Genomic DNA, 15,311 nt, shown 5'->3' with positions numbered 1-15,311 from the left:
GCCTGCTTATTAAAACATACAACTTATCTCCCGTTTTCTATCAAGTTGTCTCCCACTTTCAATCAGTTAAAATAGCTTTCTTCAGGATATTTCATTGCAGAGGCAAGTGTGATTTTAAACATACTTGGTTCGACTTGTAATGGAGTGTTTTTACAATGTGGTTCGGCCTAAACTTAAACGATCTATCTACTTCAAATCAAGTTTGACCTTTTATACCATCAATATGTGTGTCTGCTGATTATGTTGCCACTATTTTCTTGCTGAGTGAGTAGATCGTTGTCTTAAATGAAGAAGAAAAAGAAGCCTTGCCATCACAAAGTTTATTTGACTTCGTGCAGCTTAGTCGTGTCCCTGTTGAGACACAGCATTCCTAGATAGTATTTAAGCAAGGCTAAACCTAGATAATTTGCTGACATATTAATGACCATTACAACAAGTAGGCCACCCATAGTTATCTTGGTTACTGATTTATTACACAGCACACACCTACACAAACCTGCCTTTGGTAAAGTTAACTGAGGATGAAATGACAGATCAAAAACAGGTCACTATAGGTCATGTCTGAATCTCGAAATACATTTCCAGAAAGGCGGGCCAAACACAGAGTATTATGCACTTAAGGATACATTCTGTCATCTGTGAAGCTGCAGGGCAGGTGTGACAGCTCAGTGCTGCAGCATTCATAGAAACAGGACATGGGAACCGAGCAAAACAGCAGGTGGCCACCCTGTTTGTTTTCACATGCAGTATGAGAGAAAGACCATGATTGATGCAGGTGTTTTCTATCACTGGTTACTTTAAAGTGATGATCACTGCAGAAAAAGAAAACAAACGCTTCATAATCCTTTCTAACGACGACTGTAAGCTGTAAAAAACAGCACAGAGAAAGATATGCGTATCGCCAGTAACTAGTCTCTTCATAATGTAGCACAAAGGAGACATATTAGCCACACTGTTGCATTACAAATGCATTGAACAACACATAGTGTCTGCGTGACACGTTTGAACCAACAAGGATCTATGCTAGGCGTTTCGAGACTTAATACACGTTTCCTATTGGTGGTTTGGGCAGACGTGGGCGGGGCTAAACAAGTGCTTCAGCAAAACACGTTACGTGCTGCGCCGACGCGAGAGAAAGAAGAGTTGGGAGTAGAGGTAAGAGCGAGAAAGTTCCGGGGTAGAACCGAATGACCGACACACACGAAATTAAGATAAGAACAGAAACACCGCTGGGTTGTCAGGTAGGGAAGTGTCACATTTGTTAATACGTTGCCTGAAATGAAACCTGTCATGAGGCAAGTGTCACATGAAATAGGGGACAAGTCCCATATTTGAAGTGATTGATTGTGTTAGAAAGTGCTGCTACATTTGGTTTTCCTTGGTGGTCTTTGCTTTCTGGCCTTGCAACATTTTAGCTCAAGTCGTGGACAGAAAACAAAAACACAGAAAATGAAGTCTCATTCAGTAGTCATTACATATACATATATCAATTATGACAACCATAAGATGCTGCTGCTGTGGGGAAGTGCCCAGCTGTTTCTGCCGATGGGCTCCTGCATGTACACTGACAACGTTTTTTTTAGTTTATGATTTCGACCAACGTTTTTTTACTCTGCATAATTAATGATGTCTCTTTGTTTTAATGTGTTGGCTTGTATCTGTTTTTATCAAGGTCTACTGGTAGAGGTGGTTGACAATGGACCCCAACAGTGAGACCAATATTTTGACTTCTAAACCCTCTGACACCCAGAACCTGGAGCAACAAAGAAGCACAGGTACACAAAAAGAGGGCAGTATCATTTTTTTTATCAGATAAAGGATCATGCTTTTTTTGAGGTGGATACAAGTCTACACCCTATATATATATATATATATATATATATATATATATATATATATATATATATATATATATATATATATATATATCCCTACAGCGTGCACTCCCTGAAATCGGTAACTTGGACTGATGTAAAAAGCAAGTCCCGTGCAAAGTTATCCAGATAAATCAGTATACCAGATCTTGCAACAGATCATTCGACTATAACTAGAACGTAGTTTGCTGTTTCTTAAACACTGATTAATGATGAAGCCAAACAATTGTTGATAACTTTTTATATGCCTTGTGTCTCGGGTCACTCTAACCTTGCTGGCGTTATACCAAATATGTCACATGCACTCATCACAAACAACTTGTCAACGGGCACAGATTAAATATATTGCACGGACTAAATGGAGCATGTGGAAGAGGAGCTCGTAGGCATCTGGACAGGACTCAAGAGAGGAATCGGAGCATAGTTTCTGGGTTTTTTTCCAGCCAATGCATCCTGGATACACGCCGGAAATATTACAAACAATAATTGTGAACAGGATTTAAACTGACAATACTGGGTATTGCTATCAGGAGTGAAAAAGTAGGATATGGTTCAGCCCTAGCTGTTTGGTGGCAGAACATAAATTAAAAGTGTTGCACAACAAGTTAATTAGTTAAGTTCAATTGGAAATAGAGGCGGTTTTGAGTACTTTGGCAGTTGTCTGTCTATGCACAGACTTTGTCACCGCGATAGCATCCCGACCGTGCAAGATGCAGTCTCGAAACTTTACAGATGTGTCGCTGAGATCCAAATGAAGCTGAGTTTGAAGATGGGTGTGGTCCGAGCAAGGGCACCGAAAGTAGGAGGGTAGACAGTGGGGGTGTAACGGATCACAAACCTCACGGTTCGGTTCGGATCACGGTTCAGGAGTCACGGTTCGGATCATTTTTCGGATCAACAAAGAAAAGAACTTTGGGCTATAGTCTTACATGAAAACAAAAATATTGAAGATGTCCAATTTGAAACAAAATGAAATAAATAAATTAAAATAATACATTCAAGAATTCTGTTAAGTAAATGCAACATGAGGTATGTTGATATCCTCGTCCTTTCATCAATATTGAAAGAAAGAAACAGCCAGTGAGCTAGCTTCCACTGTTTACACTGAACTTAACTGCTCAGCAACAACTTGGGTCTGTGTTTACTTCCTGTCAGGTTATGCCATTCAAATACACAACAATGTTACATTACTGTGACATTATTTTCAAAAAGATGAGAATATCTCCATTGTCTGGGGAGAGGGTCGACCTTTCTGTGGTGACTGGAATATTATTGGGCCTGTCTAGCTTCCACTCTACTGCTTCTGTCAGCACCTGAACCAGATGTGTGTCTGTGTGACGCTCACAGAGGGGGCGTGTCTACAGCACCTGAACCAGGTGTGCGTGTGACTCTCGCAGAGAGGGGGCGTGTCTACAGCACCTGAACCAGGTGTGCGTGTGACTCTCGCAGAGGGGGCGTGTCTACAGCACTGGTGTGTCTACAGCACCGCCGTGGTGAAAGCAGTCTCTGCAGTCTTTTCCTTCTCATAGAGGCCTGGAACAGCTTCACACTGAAGTGGGTGCGTGAGTGGACGTCGTAGCGTGGCTCAAGCACTTTAACCAGATTTAGAAATCCTTTGTTTTCTACACCGGAGTGTCCCCCGTCGCTGACATGCCCGATGTTTTGCCGTTGTCGTGTGTCTCTCTCTTTAAATAACGCCTACATACCGTAACGGTTTCGTCCACCACCCTCATCCGTCATTATACGTTACAGGGAAGACAAAATGTTCCCAAACTTGCGACTTCCGCTCGCCATGACTTCACCGTTAAATGCTTCTAATCTGCTCCGTTCACGTGAACACACTACTGCTTTATATCTGTTCACTGACACTCTGTATTGATATACAGTATAACTTTACACACTATGATGATTACACAAAAAAAAAAATAAAAACACTCGATTGATCCGCGGTTCACGAGTGATCCGAACCGTGAGGGGTGATCCGAACGGATCACCGATCGATCCGTGATCCGTGATCCGTGACACCACTAGTAGACAGTGGGGAAGGTGCCATTGACCCCCACCACTTTTTACGCCCCTGGTCCGATTTGATCCCAAGATGCTCTCTGGTGTTAAATGTTTCAGGAAGAAACCCCAAATAGAAATGTAACTCAATGACACGGCAGCCGGAAGTCTCAATACAAGAGAGTACAGTCGAACATGTTCAATATTGCCATAATGTTTGTTGTGGAAAAGGATTGAGAGAGGGGTATGAAGTGCAACAGTCAAAGCAAATGACTGTATAGGACCCCGCAGTTTGCAGCCGCATCTCTGTTTTTCTCGCATGAGAGTTACATTCAAACAACATTTTAAAAAGTCTCACTTGCAGGATCATTAGGACAATTGAAATTAAATAGAGTCCACAGACGTAGCAGGTTTAAACAATAACCATAATTCAAGTGAAGTCTCCTTTGTTCGAAGCTGTACTTCAGCAATATAGCAAAACAAGTACAATGATCTATTATGAAGTTTATGACATATGAATATCAAAAGGCCATGCATATTACAACAGTTAATATATAATAATATAATATATATATGTGTGTGTGTGTACATGCTAAGCTCATCAGTTTTGCTCCATTCAGACTTTTTTCTTTCCTATCTCTCTGATGATAAGGAACGTCTGTGAGCTCACTGTGATGCATTCAAGATAAAACGTGTCGGCTTCAGCCGCTCATTCACTCAATGACTTACAAGACTGCCTCAGCATTCTTCTTGTGAACGTCTGACCTCTAATTCCGCACAGTCAGCACTTTTAAAGTGACTTCTAGGTTGGGGGGGGGGGAGGGAGAAAAAGCTGTGACTCTGCCAAAAGGTTATGACACACAGTTCCTACAAATGAATTACAATATGTTTTTACAGCCCTGACAGCCCTTCCCTTCAGGCCTCCCTCCAAAGACACTTCCCCAAAAGGATCATGAATAAGATAAGCATATAACTAGAAAGGTGCTGTAACCACGACTTGTTATCTCACATCGTCTGACTCGCCCTCTTGCCTCTCTCCAGGCAGCAGCTGGCTGGTGCTGGTGGCGGCTGGAGCGGCCTCTCTGAGCGGCCTGATGCTGGGCTATGAAATGGGCCTGACCTCTGGAGTCCTGCTGCAGCTGCGGGGCCTCCTCCGCCTCTCCTGCCGAGAACAAGAACTGCTGGTCAGCTCCCCCCTGCTCGGCGCCCTCATCATCTGCCTGGCTGGAGGTCCCATATTGGACCGCTACGGCCGGCGCTGCTCTCTGCTCCTGAGCGCGGCCCTGGTGGTCGGCGGGAGCATCGTGCTCATCGCGGCCAGCTCGCTCATCGCGCTGACACTGGGCCGGGTGATAGTCGGCATGGGAACGGCGCTGTCGGGGACAGGGGCGTGTCTGTACATTGCGGAGATCTCACCGACGGAGAGGAGGGGCCTGCTGGTGACGCTGTACGAGTTGATGTTGGTTGTGGGTGTGATGCTGGGATTCGGCTGTAGTTACGCCTTCGCTACTCTGCCCAATGGCTGGGCGTATACGTTCGGGCTGGTAATCCCCCCGGCGCTGCTGCAGATCAGCGTACTTGTGTTCCTCCCACCGAGCCCACGCTTCCTGGTCACCCAGGGTAAAGTGGAGAAGGCCAGGACAGTGCTGGCCCGAATGAGAGGCGGGGTCCAGGAGCATGTGGAAAAGGAGCTCTTAGACATCAGGACAGGAATTAAAGAGGAATCAGAGCATAGTTTCTGGGAGTTGTTCAGTACCAAGGCCAACTTGCGCTCCCGACTGCTCACAGGTGTGGTCTTAGTCTTCCTCCAGCAGGCTACCGGTCAGCCCAACATCCTCTCCTACGCGTCACCGCTTCTCCGCAGTGTGGGCTTCGACAGCGACGCCGCCGCAACCTTGGCCTCCACGGGGTTCGGAGTGGTCAAGGTAGTTGGCACCATCCCAGCCGTGTTGCTGGTCGACAGCGTGGGAACCAAGAGCTTTCTGTGCGGGGGCGCTGTCGCAATGGGAGTGTCGCTGGTTGCACTCGGTGCGTTAACGCACCAAAGCCACACGAACCTCACCAGCCTGTGCACAAGTCACACTGCATTAAACCACACACGTACAGCGTGGGGTTTAAACGAAACCTCCGTAGACTTGGCAAACAGTGACATTCTTTTAACTGACCTCCCCGACCAGTGGAGCAGCGAGGAGTCACAGCGGACTACCAGAGCAGATGATGGGGTTGGGGAGTCGGGAGGAGGGTCCTCCTTACTGAAGTGGGCGTCACTGATCAGCTTGCTGGTGTATGTGGCAGCCTTCTCCATTAGCCTCGGGCCAAGTAAGCACCAAACCAATCAGCGTGTTTAGTACAAAGTACAGCAATAGCTATCATACATGCATAAACATATCATACATACATACATATATACGTTGAAACGCTCCAGTTTCCCAGATAAAGAAGTGTGGATGTAAAAGCCTTCCACTCCCCACACACAATTGTCAAATATCAAAATTCTACAATTCTATTCTGGATCAAGTTATTTGTATTTATGCCTTATTAACCATGTTCACTTACATCTTGAATCTGTGTCTGTGTGTTTTCTTTCCAGTGGTGTACGTGGTGCTCAGTGAGATCTTTCCAATGGGAGTCAGAGGCAGAGCTGTTTCTGTGGTGTCGGCTGTAAACTGGGCCACTAACCTGCTCATCTCCATGACCTTCCTCACAATTACAGGTGTGTGTGTGTGTGTGTGTGCGTGATTTTAGTTATATTTAACAACTGTAGGTTCAAGTTAATTTGACTGAAACTGTCTCTGATATTCACCAGTAGATCCGTTTCTGTTCTGCAGACGATAATTGCAGGTGAACAAACATTTGAACCGCTGCACAGCTTTGTGCTCTTCAGTTTGTATTTCCACATGTTGTCATGAACAGGCAAAGAAAGAGGAATCTAGCAAACGCTGGAGTAGTGCTAGTGAAAGGTTTGTGGCTGCACGAGTCAATACTTTCCAAACTGTTTTAAGAAATCTCATGTAAAAATTCATTTGCTGACTTCATGACTCATGACTAAAACCGGTTTTATTGGTATGCTCTCTGAAGAAAAAAGGTGTGTCTCACCTTTTTTCCTCCTGCTCGTCAGTCTCACTGGTCACCTGTTGTGGAGCCATAATACTGCAAAGTATACGATATACTGTATAGGATTAGCAAAATAGGAAGACCCCGAGAACAGTCAAGGCTTGACCTGATTTGCCAATCTTTCTTATTTGTGAAGTACCTCTAAACTTCATGAAAACATCTGTCGCCAATCGAGCCAACTATGCATACTAATGAGGAGGCGAGGTCACAGCACGTAAAACATTTTACGCAGACATTTAACGACACATTCCTTTGCTGTTGTCTTTCCAGAAAAGCTTGGTGTGGCCAACGTGATGTTCCTCTACGCTGCCATGAGCTTTGTTCTGCTGGTGTTCGTCATCTTCTGCGTCCCCGAGACCAAAGGTCGCACGCTGGAGGAGATATCCAAAGAACTGGCTCAGAAGTAAATGGCAGCTTGCACGTGATCTTAACGTTGTCAGTGTATCTAACAAACTGATTTGGGGGGGGGGGGGTGTTTCCCCAACTTTCCACCCCCTTACATCCGACGCCCTCGCTCAGACCACACCCACCTCAGCCTTCATTTTGATATCAACTACACACCTGTTAAGTTTCCAAATCCAGTGGGGTGGGTCAACGGCCTCTTCAACCTCTTCGTCTACACATCTGTAGTTTCACGACTGCATTTTGCACAATTGCGAGTTGCGACGCTTCGCGGTGACGAAATCTGTCAAAAAGACGGAAATATTAACACCTGGCAAAGTACTCAAGAACACTTCTGTGGTCGTTGCTGCTATAATAGGTGGCCTGGACCACAACGATTGACTCTTTTGGACCATGGGGGGAAAATCAAAGATGTTAACGATTAGACGCTAATCACTTCAAATGTATTTAACATTCTTTGGATTTCAAATGATTTCCTTTAACATATTTATATGCTGCTCCCTGTTTTATGTATTGTAACAACATTAACAGGCCTCAAACCAGTCATGCTGCAGAACACACTGTCTACCACAATCTACATGGTGACCGATACATGGATAAAGGCCACGAGTGTCTCTTCCTTTACATTTTATGGGAACAAGCAATCAATTTTCTCTGTTACTTGTGTCTGAGATGCCAAAATGATACTTGGGTGATTAACAGGAGGGATGTTTACTGCAAGAAAGAATGACTTGTGTGTGGACCTGTTCACAATTAAAATTGCACATTTTTAAATCTGTACTTTGATACGTTCTCATCTTTTTCTTCTTGTTGGAAAATGTAGAAATGTATTTTTTATTGTGTCACACTGAAAAGCTTGGATAGTCATTGAAAGAGCTTCAATGAGGACATGATGACAATGAGAGTAAAACGGTAGTCCCGTGGTGGCGTTCTATCATCAACCTTTATTTTTATACAAAATACAAAATTCTGAACAAATGTCACAAATGCTCAGTTGACACTGGTTCAAAAAAGTCCATCCCACATACTGGAGACAACATGTCCAAGTCTTTTTTTAATCTTTTCCATCAGATCCAATACAGAAATCTACGTTGCCTGTCATTAGGTTTTCACATTTAAAAACACTTAACCATTGTTTTTTGCTGTTTAGGAAAGTTATATTCTATGAAGGTTTATTTTTATTGTTAAGGTACCAGCTAATACTATAAGCATGGGCTCTTTCAACACTGTGCATATGTTATGTTCCTTCAAAAACTCAGATGAATGTACCGCCAAACCTCTTGACAGTGCTGAATGAACTGCCATGTTTGACTTCACTGAATGGCTGCATTTGTAATTTTGAGTTCTTTACTTAAACATTACCAGTTTCGTTTCAAAAAGTTTCATGACATTCCAAAACATTTATGACAGAGATCTTGATCTGTACATATTTCATCTTTACCGTGTGTTTTAAAACTGTTGTTAAGAAATGAAATCAGATCATGTGTGTGCACTCTGATCCAACGCCACAGTTGAGAAACAAGAACATATCTACAGTGAACTAACCGAACTAACTAAGTAAGGAAACCAACAATTAAAATCAGACGAATGTCTATTGTGAGTTATGGATATGTCCATCTGCAGAAGGACCTGCTCTTACTCAGAGTCCACGTGTAACAGTCAAGACTTAGTCTGTGGTTAGACTGCTGTGTCCCTCTTTGGGCAGCACTATGGGGAACACAGGGGACGCCTTGCGTTTGCATTGACACGTCGACAAACGAGCCAATGGACGGAGAGCCTTCCAGAAGAAAGTGGCAGATGTGACGTCGTCTTGTATAAAGGGTTAACGGTGAGGTTTCTTAGTGTTATCCTATGGTACTGATGTTTCGCAATGATCACAACTGATAAGCATTGAGATGGTGAAGGCTGTTAAAAAAAATGGTCTTTCTGTGTCCATGCAAAAAAATAAAAACAGCCAATTTACCAGCGACAGCGAATAACTGCCTCGACCTTCAGTGTCGTGTCAAGTTCGGTAGACCGGTTTCCCCCGAAGGATACGACGTTTAAAGACGTACTTGCAGGTTTAGGCTGTTAAAATCCCAAGAGCCACACAATCCACAACAGCAATACATTTTTGTGAGAGGGACATTTTAAGACTCCAACTGGGGTTGGTGGACATTTTCTTTAAAAATCCAGGTGACAGTCTGTTGATCGGGTTTGTGGCTGTTGCCGCTTCGATCAAGCGAGTAAATCCAAGGATAAGGTGCTTCCTCAGTCATGCCTTCTCTTTCCTTCGATGCCTCCTTTGTCTTTTACTTGCAGCGGGGTCTCTGAACCTCGAACAGCAGTGGGTAAATCTCCTCAACAGCTGTGGCCACATTCTGCACATTTGGTCCTGAACAATGCGATAGGGATGAAAGCATAAGAATAAGCTTTCAGTACAATTAACAGCAAAAAACAACAACAACAATAAACCCCATATACAGACAAATGCAGAACAGCAGAAGGCATAAACTATGTCACCCTGAGGGAAATGCCTTGAGGAATTGCGTTATTTACAAGCCGCTTTTCTGGTTGTAACGGACTACAAAAGTGCGTTGCGACAACACAACCTCAATCCCATAAGCTGGAGTGCCATCGAACTGTGCGTGAATGAGGGTGAGAGAGTTTAGTCTGCATGTAGGTGTGAGAGGTACCTGTAACTGTGATGCTGCCAGTAGAGAACACCTGTACAGTAGCCTTTATGTGTTTGATCCTGTACGTGGCAGCAGGATGGAGCTCTGGTTCATAACTGACAAAAACAAACACGGTTAAGTATTGTACACTTCAGGCTTTCAGCACATAGAAAACAAGTACATACACAGCTTTGAGAGTGTTGATATATATCTATCTATATATATATATATATATATCTATATATATATATAGATAGATAGATAGATAGATAGATAGATAGATAGATAGATAGATAGATAGATAGATATGTAGTCACGTAAACAAGTGAATCAGAGGCTGACTACAGCAACACAACACATTTTTCTTTCTACTTATTATGGTACCAAAAGTGCTGACCACTAGAGGTCATCCTGTACTTGCAAATGCCATTAACGTTGTAATAAATGTATTGAGGTGTCTCAGGCTAAACTGAGCCAGGAAGTACCGGTAAATGAAAAATACAAAGAGGTAATTATGACAGTGGTCTGTTTTTTCCTTCCGAGATCAACATGTATAACTCAAAACTAACGAACCAAAATTAGCATCATCCAACTTAAGAAAGCCAGTCAGCCACAGGAGGAACAATCTGCATAATAAATCATTTGTAAATAGATGTGGATGGTGAGGATTTGAATGGCTGTGGTGGTGATGTGTAGTACTGTATTACCTGGCAATGGGTCGGTTTTTCTTTGTAAAGTCTATAAGTTGGATTGCAAACGGCATGGAGCACACTGCCAGGACATTCACCACTTTGAAGGCTGAAAACCTCACCTGGACAACACAACACAACACACACACACACAAGCAGACACACACACACACGTGTGAATGTATTTAGAATTTCACATTCAAGGAGAACTCTTTGTCTTTCAATCTTGGTCTCATGGACTATCTGTGTCGTCAAGAAAAGTCATCGGATCTAAAGCGCTGGCTTTAGCCTCAACATGGCTCTCTACCCCACTAATCTCGCTTCGTGGTACACCCCTCTGGTTGCATGAATCCTTTTAACCAAATAAGAATTCAAAGGAAATGTAGTGAGGCAGTCAGTGTTATGTGTTTATGAAAGAACTGCTTTCAGGCCGAAGCCTCCATGGTACAAAAGGACGCTTATTATACTAACCGTCGGGCAAATTAAGCCAAAACTAAGAGAATAATACAGGGATTGCAAAAACATCACCCAAAATCTACTGACACACCACATACTTTATTATAGGCCTTTTAATTTAGTCAATATTTACAGATTATTACAATCATATTTTTACGTAAGTTTGAAATATAATGAAGTATGAAAACATTTCTAAGCTTTTCTTTCTCTCTAAATACTACAATGCATCTTCTTTCGCCACAAATTATGTCTGACATACTTACTTAAGAACATAAAGTGTAATTGTAACATAAATGACAGTTCGTTTGAATTTCTATTGCCATGCAAGACTTGAACCTGAACTGGACAATCTGAAATGCGAACCTTTAACGGATATTAAGCTTTTTATCTGCATTCATATTCATTTTAATGCCTTTAAAAAAAAAGGTTTGCTCACCTTGAAACCCAGTTTCTGCAGAACACGTGCTAACCTGCGAGCACCCCGCTTTGCGTCATCCTCACTGAACAAAAAAAAGAACATAGCGTGAAAGTCAGAAAAACAATCGTTTGGCATGCCAGGTACACGTAAATAGTACCTGGCAACTTTTAGAGTTCAGGGCACCAACAACCAAAGGCATCCCAGTGTTTGTTTGAGGTGGTTGATATGCTAGAAAATGATAATCACTAGCACTCATGTGTAATGTCGACATTGTCTCTGTGACAGGTAAAACAGATGGTAACGCCTCTACATTATTGGCAGTTGATGTTATGCAACATTACTACAAAATGACTAGGCCACAAACTACATTTCCGCACTTTGAGTCAGTTAATGGAGTTTTTTCGTGCGCAGAGTATCTTACCTTGTTGCTCCGGTGCAGATGATTTTCCCTGAGGACCAGATTGAGGCCGTTATTTTGGGCTTACGAAGCTTCATCAGGACTTTCTGAAAAATAAAAAAGTGGTGAATTGTGAACGCTGCCACCATGACCCATTTCATAAACGCATGCAAAGCTGTACAGAGTCAAAATAAAGGTGAGCTCTAAAGCAGTCTTTGGCTTCCTTACCCCTCCTTCCGGCTTATAGATGACATTGGTTCCCTCTAAGGCAATGGTGCGCAGGTTGAGGTGGCACCTGGTCCTGAAGGTTGCCACCACATTGGTGATGATGATATCAAGTGCCTCGTCATTGCTGGAATCCATGAGGAAGTGTGCGGTGCAGCAAGAGGACCACAGGAGCTTTCTCCTCACACATGTATCATCGACGCCACCATCATCTTTTCACGGACGGACTGGGAGACAAGTTGAGCTGGAAGGGACAAAAGGCCCAGGATCAATATGTTTCACACACATTTACAAAAACTACCATGCAATGCCATGTCCCTGAGCCTTTTCTTGATCTATTATTTTCATATATACGTGTTTTTTTTATTGTTTTCATGAGACAATTAACTAACACACAGGTATGAGTAAATGTTGAGGAAGCGGGCTTAATTGTCACCTTAGTTGCAGCACTAATTCATCCGATTCTCCAGCTATGTGGTGCCCAGACACTCGAAACACACAGACATCTGCAACACATCAGGAGTCATTTAAACATTTGTTATGTACTTCTACGCTATTTGTGCCATGTATTAACGTTAGCTTGCCCGCTGGTGATACAGCCCCATGCGTTACCTAGCGCTTTGTAGCTAGCTAGTATTACCAAGCAAGATAAAGGCAAATTATGAGTCAAAACATGACGTTAAATATGTTAATATTTAAGGTTTAGCTCGTCGTAGTTTCGTCTAGGATGTGAGGTGTATTGCAGCTGATGCATCGCTTTTATCACAGTGTTGCATTGATGAAGCTTGTTTAGGGAATTGAGGCTAAACTAGCAGCTCTTGCTAGCCTAACAAACCGGCTGTCAACTAACAACCGCTAACTAATTCAGCATCACAACGTGGACTAACGTGAAACGTGACGATCTCACTGAAATAAACGACTGAACATAAAGAGTAACGAGACCCCACTACTGCCCCTGCGAATACAGCTATCAGTTAGCTAGCAACAAAGAAAGTGCACAAGCATTAACGCTGATGAATGAAAAGTTGTTAGCTAAGCTAGCTAGCAGGCTAGCTGTCTAACGTTACACTCGAGACTAGGTATTTCCACTGTTTCCAGGTGGGTTTGCGTGTAAATGGCAAATGTGTGTATGTTGAATGTTTGCTTGAATTCTTAAGCTACCTCATCAGCTATCTCAGTGCTGTAACTCCGAGACATAAACAGCCCAGCCAACGGTAAAAAAACAACAACAATTCCCGACGGACCCCTTCACAGTAGGAGCTGGCTCAAATCGTGGCAGCGGCAGCTAGTAGAGGCACTTCCGGTTGCAAGCCCAGCTGCCACGGAAAGTCGTGGCAGCTATCCAGATCATCCAGACGTTCGGAAGAAAACACACCTTTTGGGGTCTAGAGATGAATGGAAATGTGGCCTCGATTCACCCATAGGTTAATAATATGGTTCCTCCTCAAAGCAAACATTTGACTTCATTCATTATTTCTGTGTCATCTGTCATATATGGTTAAAACTTTCAAGATAGCCATTAGCTCGTCAACCACAATTCAGATCAAAACTATTGTTACACTTGCATATACATGCGCACACGTGCAAGCACACAAACACAAATATATTTCCCAGAAGCATGGAAAAATGATTTATCTCTCACTTTCCCTCAGTCACTCTCTCTTTGACACACGCACACAGAGTAGTTACAGTGACAGACCGTCTATTTATTCTTAGACATATCTGCATCTATTAAACCATAAGTGCTCACATCTGTGTGTTTACATGCCGCATCTTATGACCTAATGAGAGTAAGAGCATTGTTCCCCTGGGAATAAGCTGCCCCAGTGATGTGCAGCCCAACAAACTGGAAACATACTCCTGCGCCCTGCGTCAGCCGCCTTACAACACACACAAACACACGCACACCATCATTGCTAGTGGTCTGACTTTCCTAACCTGATCTAAATCTAAACCTTTATCGTAAACATCTTGGGACATCTGAACAAGGCTCCTGCGCAGAATGGACATCAATTAGAAGGCTATATTTCACCAGGAGAAGCCCAGGAGGATTCCATGGGAGGGAAAAGAGACAATTTGGTAACCAGGGAGGAAGAACAATAATAACAAGGCTGAATCATAAAGAAGTTATTTTTCTGTTTTGTTTGGGCGCAGGCCAGGAGAGAGAAGTGTTTGCAGTGGTCTTAGCAGAAGAGCTGGGTTTCAGGAGGCAATGTGCATAAGCAAACAATAAGTCATGGATATTAACACTTGAAAACAAACACATACGAATGTGCACACGTTGAATGCACACTAAGACGCACACATTTACATCTGTGTTTAGTTTAAGCAACTTTATTTCATAAGGATTATGCGTTATTCTTATCAGATTGACCTTCATGCAGTGTTATACATGAAGTAGAGTGAAATGAGCTCAAGGAAAAGTATAATCAACGCAAAACCTCATGAAGTCATGATTATTATTATGATCAGTTTGCCTAAAATTCACGATCAATGTATGATGTGACAGTGAGCAGACACCTCAGGACAGCATCCATTCACTAAATTCATTCATGAGCCACGGGAGCGGCTGTGAACTCTCTTATTGATAACACAAACATTCCCAACTGCCTCCAAACTTTACTCCTTCTCCTCTTTTGTAGTCTGTCCAGAATTCCCTGAGGAGTATTTACTGACCAGATGTGCTCACTTTCCTCAGAGATGTACTAATCCACATAGCTTAAATGTCAATACGCCATAAACACTGGGGAACAAAAGTCACGTATTGTTATCTGGAAATGGTGTTAACATAAGCTTGTTAAGTGTAATATTGGCAGACTTAGATGATCACAAAGGCAATTTTGTGGCCACAGAATTTGGCCACAGTCAACAAGCACTTTGTTGGACAAATTACTTTTACTGAGTCAAAGTTAATTCACTAGTTCATCAGTTTACAAAAAACATTATTAAAAAGCTCCTTCTGCACGCCATGGTGTAGAAAATGTGAGCTTTTCTTACCACAAATGATGTCAAAATAATGTTCTTTCCACCAAGACAACCCTCATTGTCCCACGCAAAATACCAACTTTAAAGCAACTT

The 15,311-nt window shown here is 42.8% G+C and overlaps 2 protein-coding genes across 2 annotated transcripts; one reads left to right on the top strand and one right to left on the bottom strand.

Annotated features, from left to right (window-relative positions):
* Nucleotides 1–1,506: 1,506 nt before the first annotated feature.
* On the top strand, nucleotides 1,507–7,534 carry slc2a12 (solute carrier family 2 member 12; the record flags this gene model as incomplete). The annotated part of the gene is made up of 5 exons (XM_079291206.1): nucleotides 1,507–1,572; nucleotides 1,685–1,775; nucleotides 4,920–6,197; nucleotides 6,469–6,591; nucleotides 7,263–7,534. The coding sequence occupies 5 exons, from the start codon at nucleotides 1,507–1,509 to the stop codon at nucleotides 7,397–7,399; spliced, it is 1,695 nt and encodes a 564-aa protein (XP_079147332.1). The 3' UTR covers nucleotides 7,400–7,534.
* Nucleotides 7,535–8,325: 791 nt separating this feature from the next.
* Nucleotides 8,326–13,505, bottom strand: tbpl1 (TBP-like 1). Its single transcript, XM_079291348.1, has 8 exons — nucleotides 13,395–13,505; nucleotides 12,670–12,739; nucleotides 12,237–12,477; nucleotides 12,033–12,115; nucleotides 11,630–11,693; nucleotides 10,756–10,859; nucleotides 10,070–10,164; nucleotides 8,326–9,768 (listed from the first exon to the last, which is right to left on the bottom strand). Exons 3-8 carry the CDS (start codon nucleotides 12,369–12,371, stop codon nucleotides 9,686–9,688), a joined length of 564 nt encoding a protein of 187 aa, XP_079147474.1. The 5' UTR covers nucleotides 12,372–12,477; nucleotides 12,670–12,739; nucleotides 13,395–13,505; the 3' UTR covers nucleotides 8,326–9,685.
* Between the last annotated feature and the right edge of the window lie 1,806 nt (nucleotides 13,506–15,311).

This window comes from Melanostigma gelatinosum (genome assembly GCF_949748355.1).
Source record: "Melanostigma gelatinosum genome assembly, chromosome: 19".
NCBI classification, from domain to species: Eukaryota; Metazoa; Chordata; class Actinopteri; order Perciformes; family Zoarcidae; genus Melanostigma; species Melanostigma gelatinosum.
This window is presented reverse-complemented; position numbering and strand designations above follow the sequence as displayed.

Bases quoted from the DNA above. Each gene is read 5' to 3' on its own strand.
- tbpl1 (XM_079291348.1), bottom strand. From the start codon at position 12,371: ATGGATTCCAGCAATGACGAGGCACTTGATATCATCATCACCAATGTG. The intron at 10,165-10,755 runs GTAATACAGTAC...TGTTTTTGTCAG, and splicing joins AAAAACCGACCCATTGCCAG to TTATGAACCAGAGCTCCATC. The intron at 9,769-10,069 runs GTACCTCTCACA...CGCATTGTTCAG, and splicing joins TGGCAGCATCACAGTTACAG to GACCAAATGTGCAGAATGTG.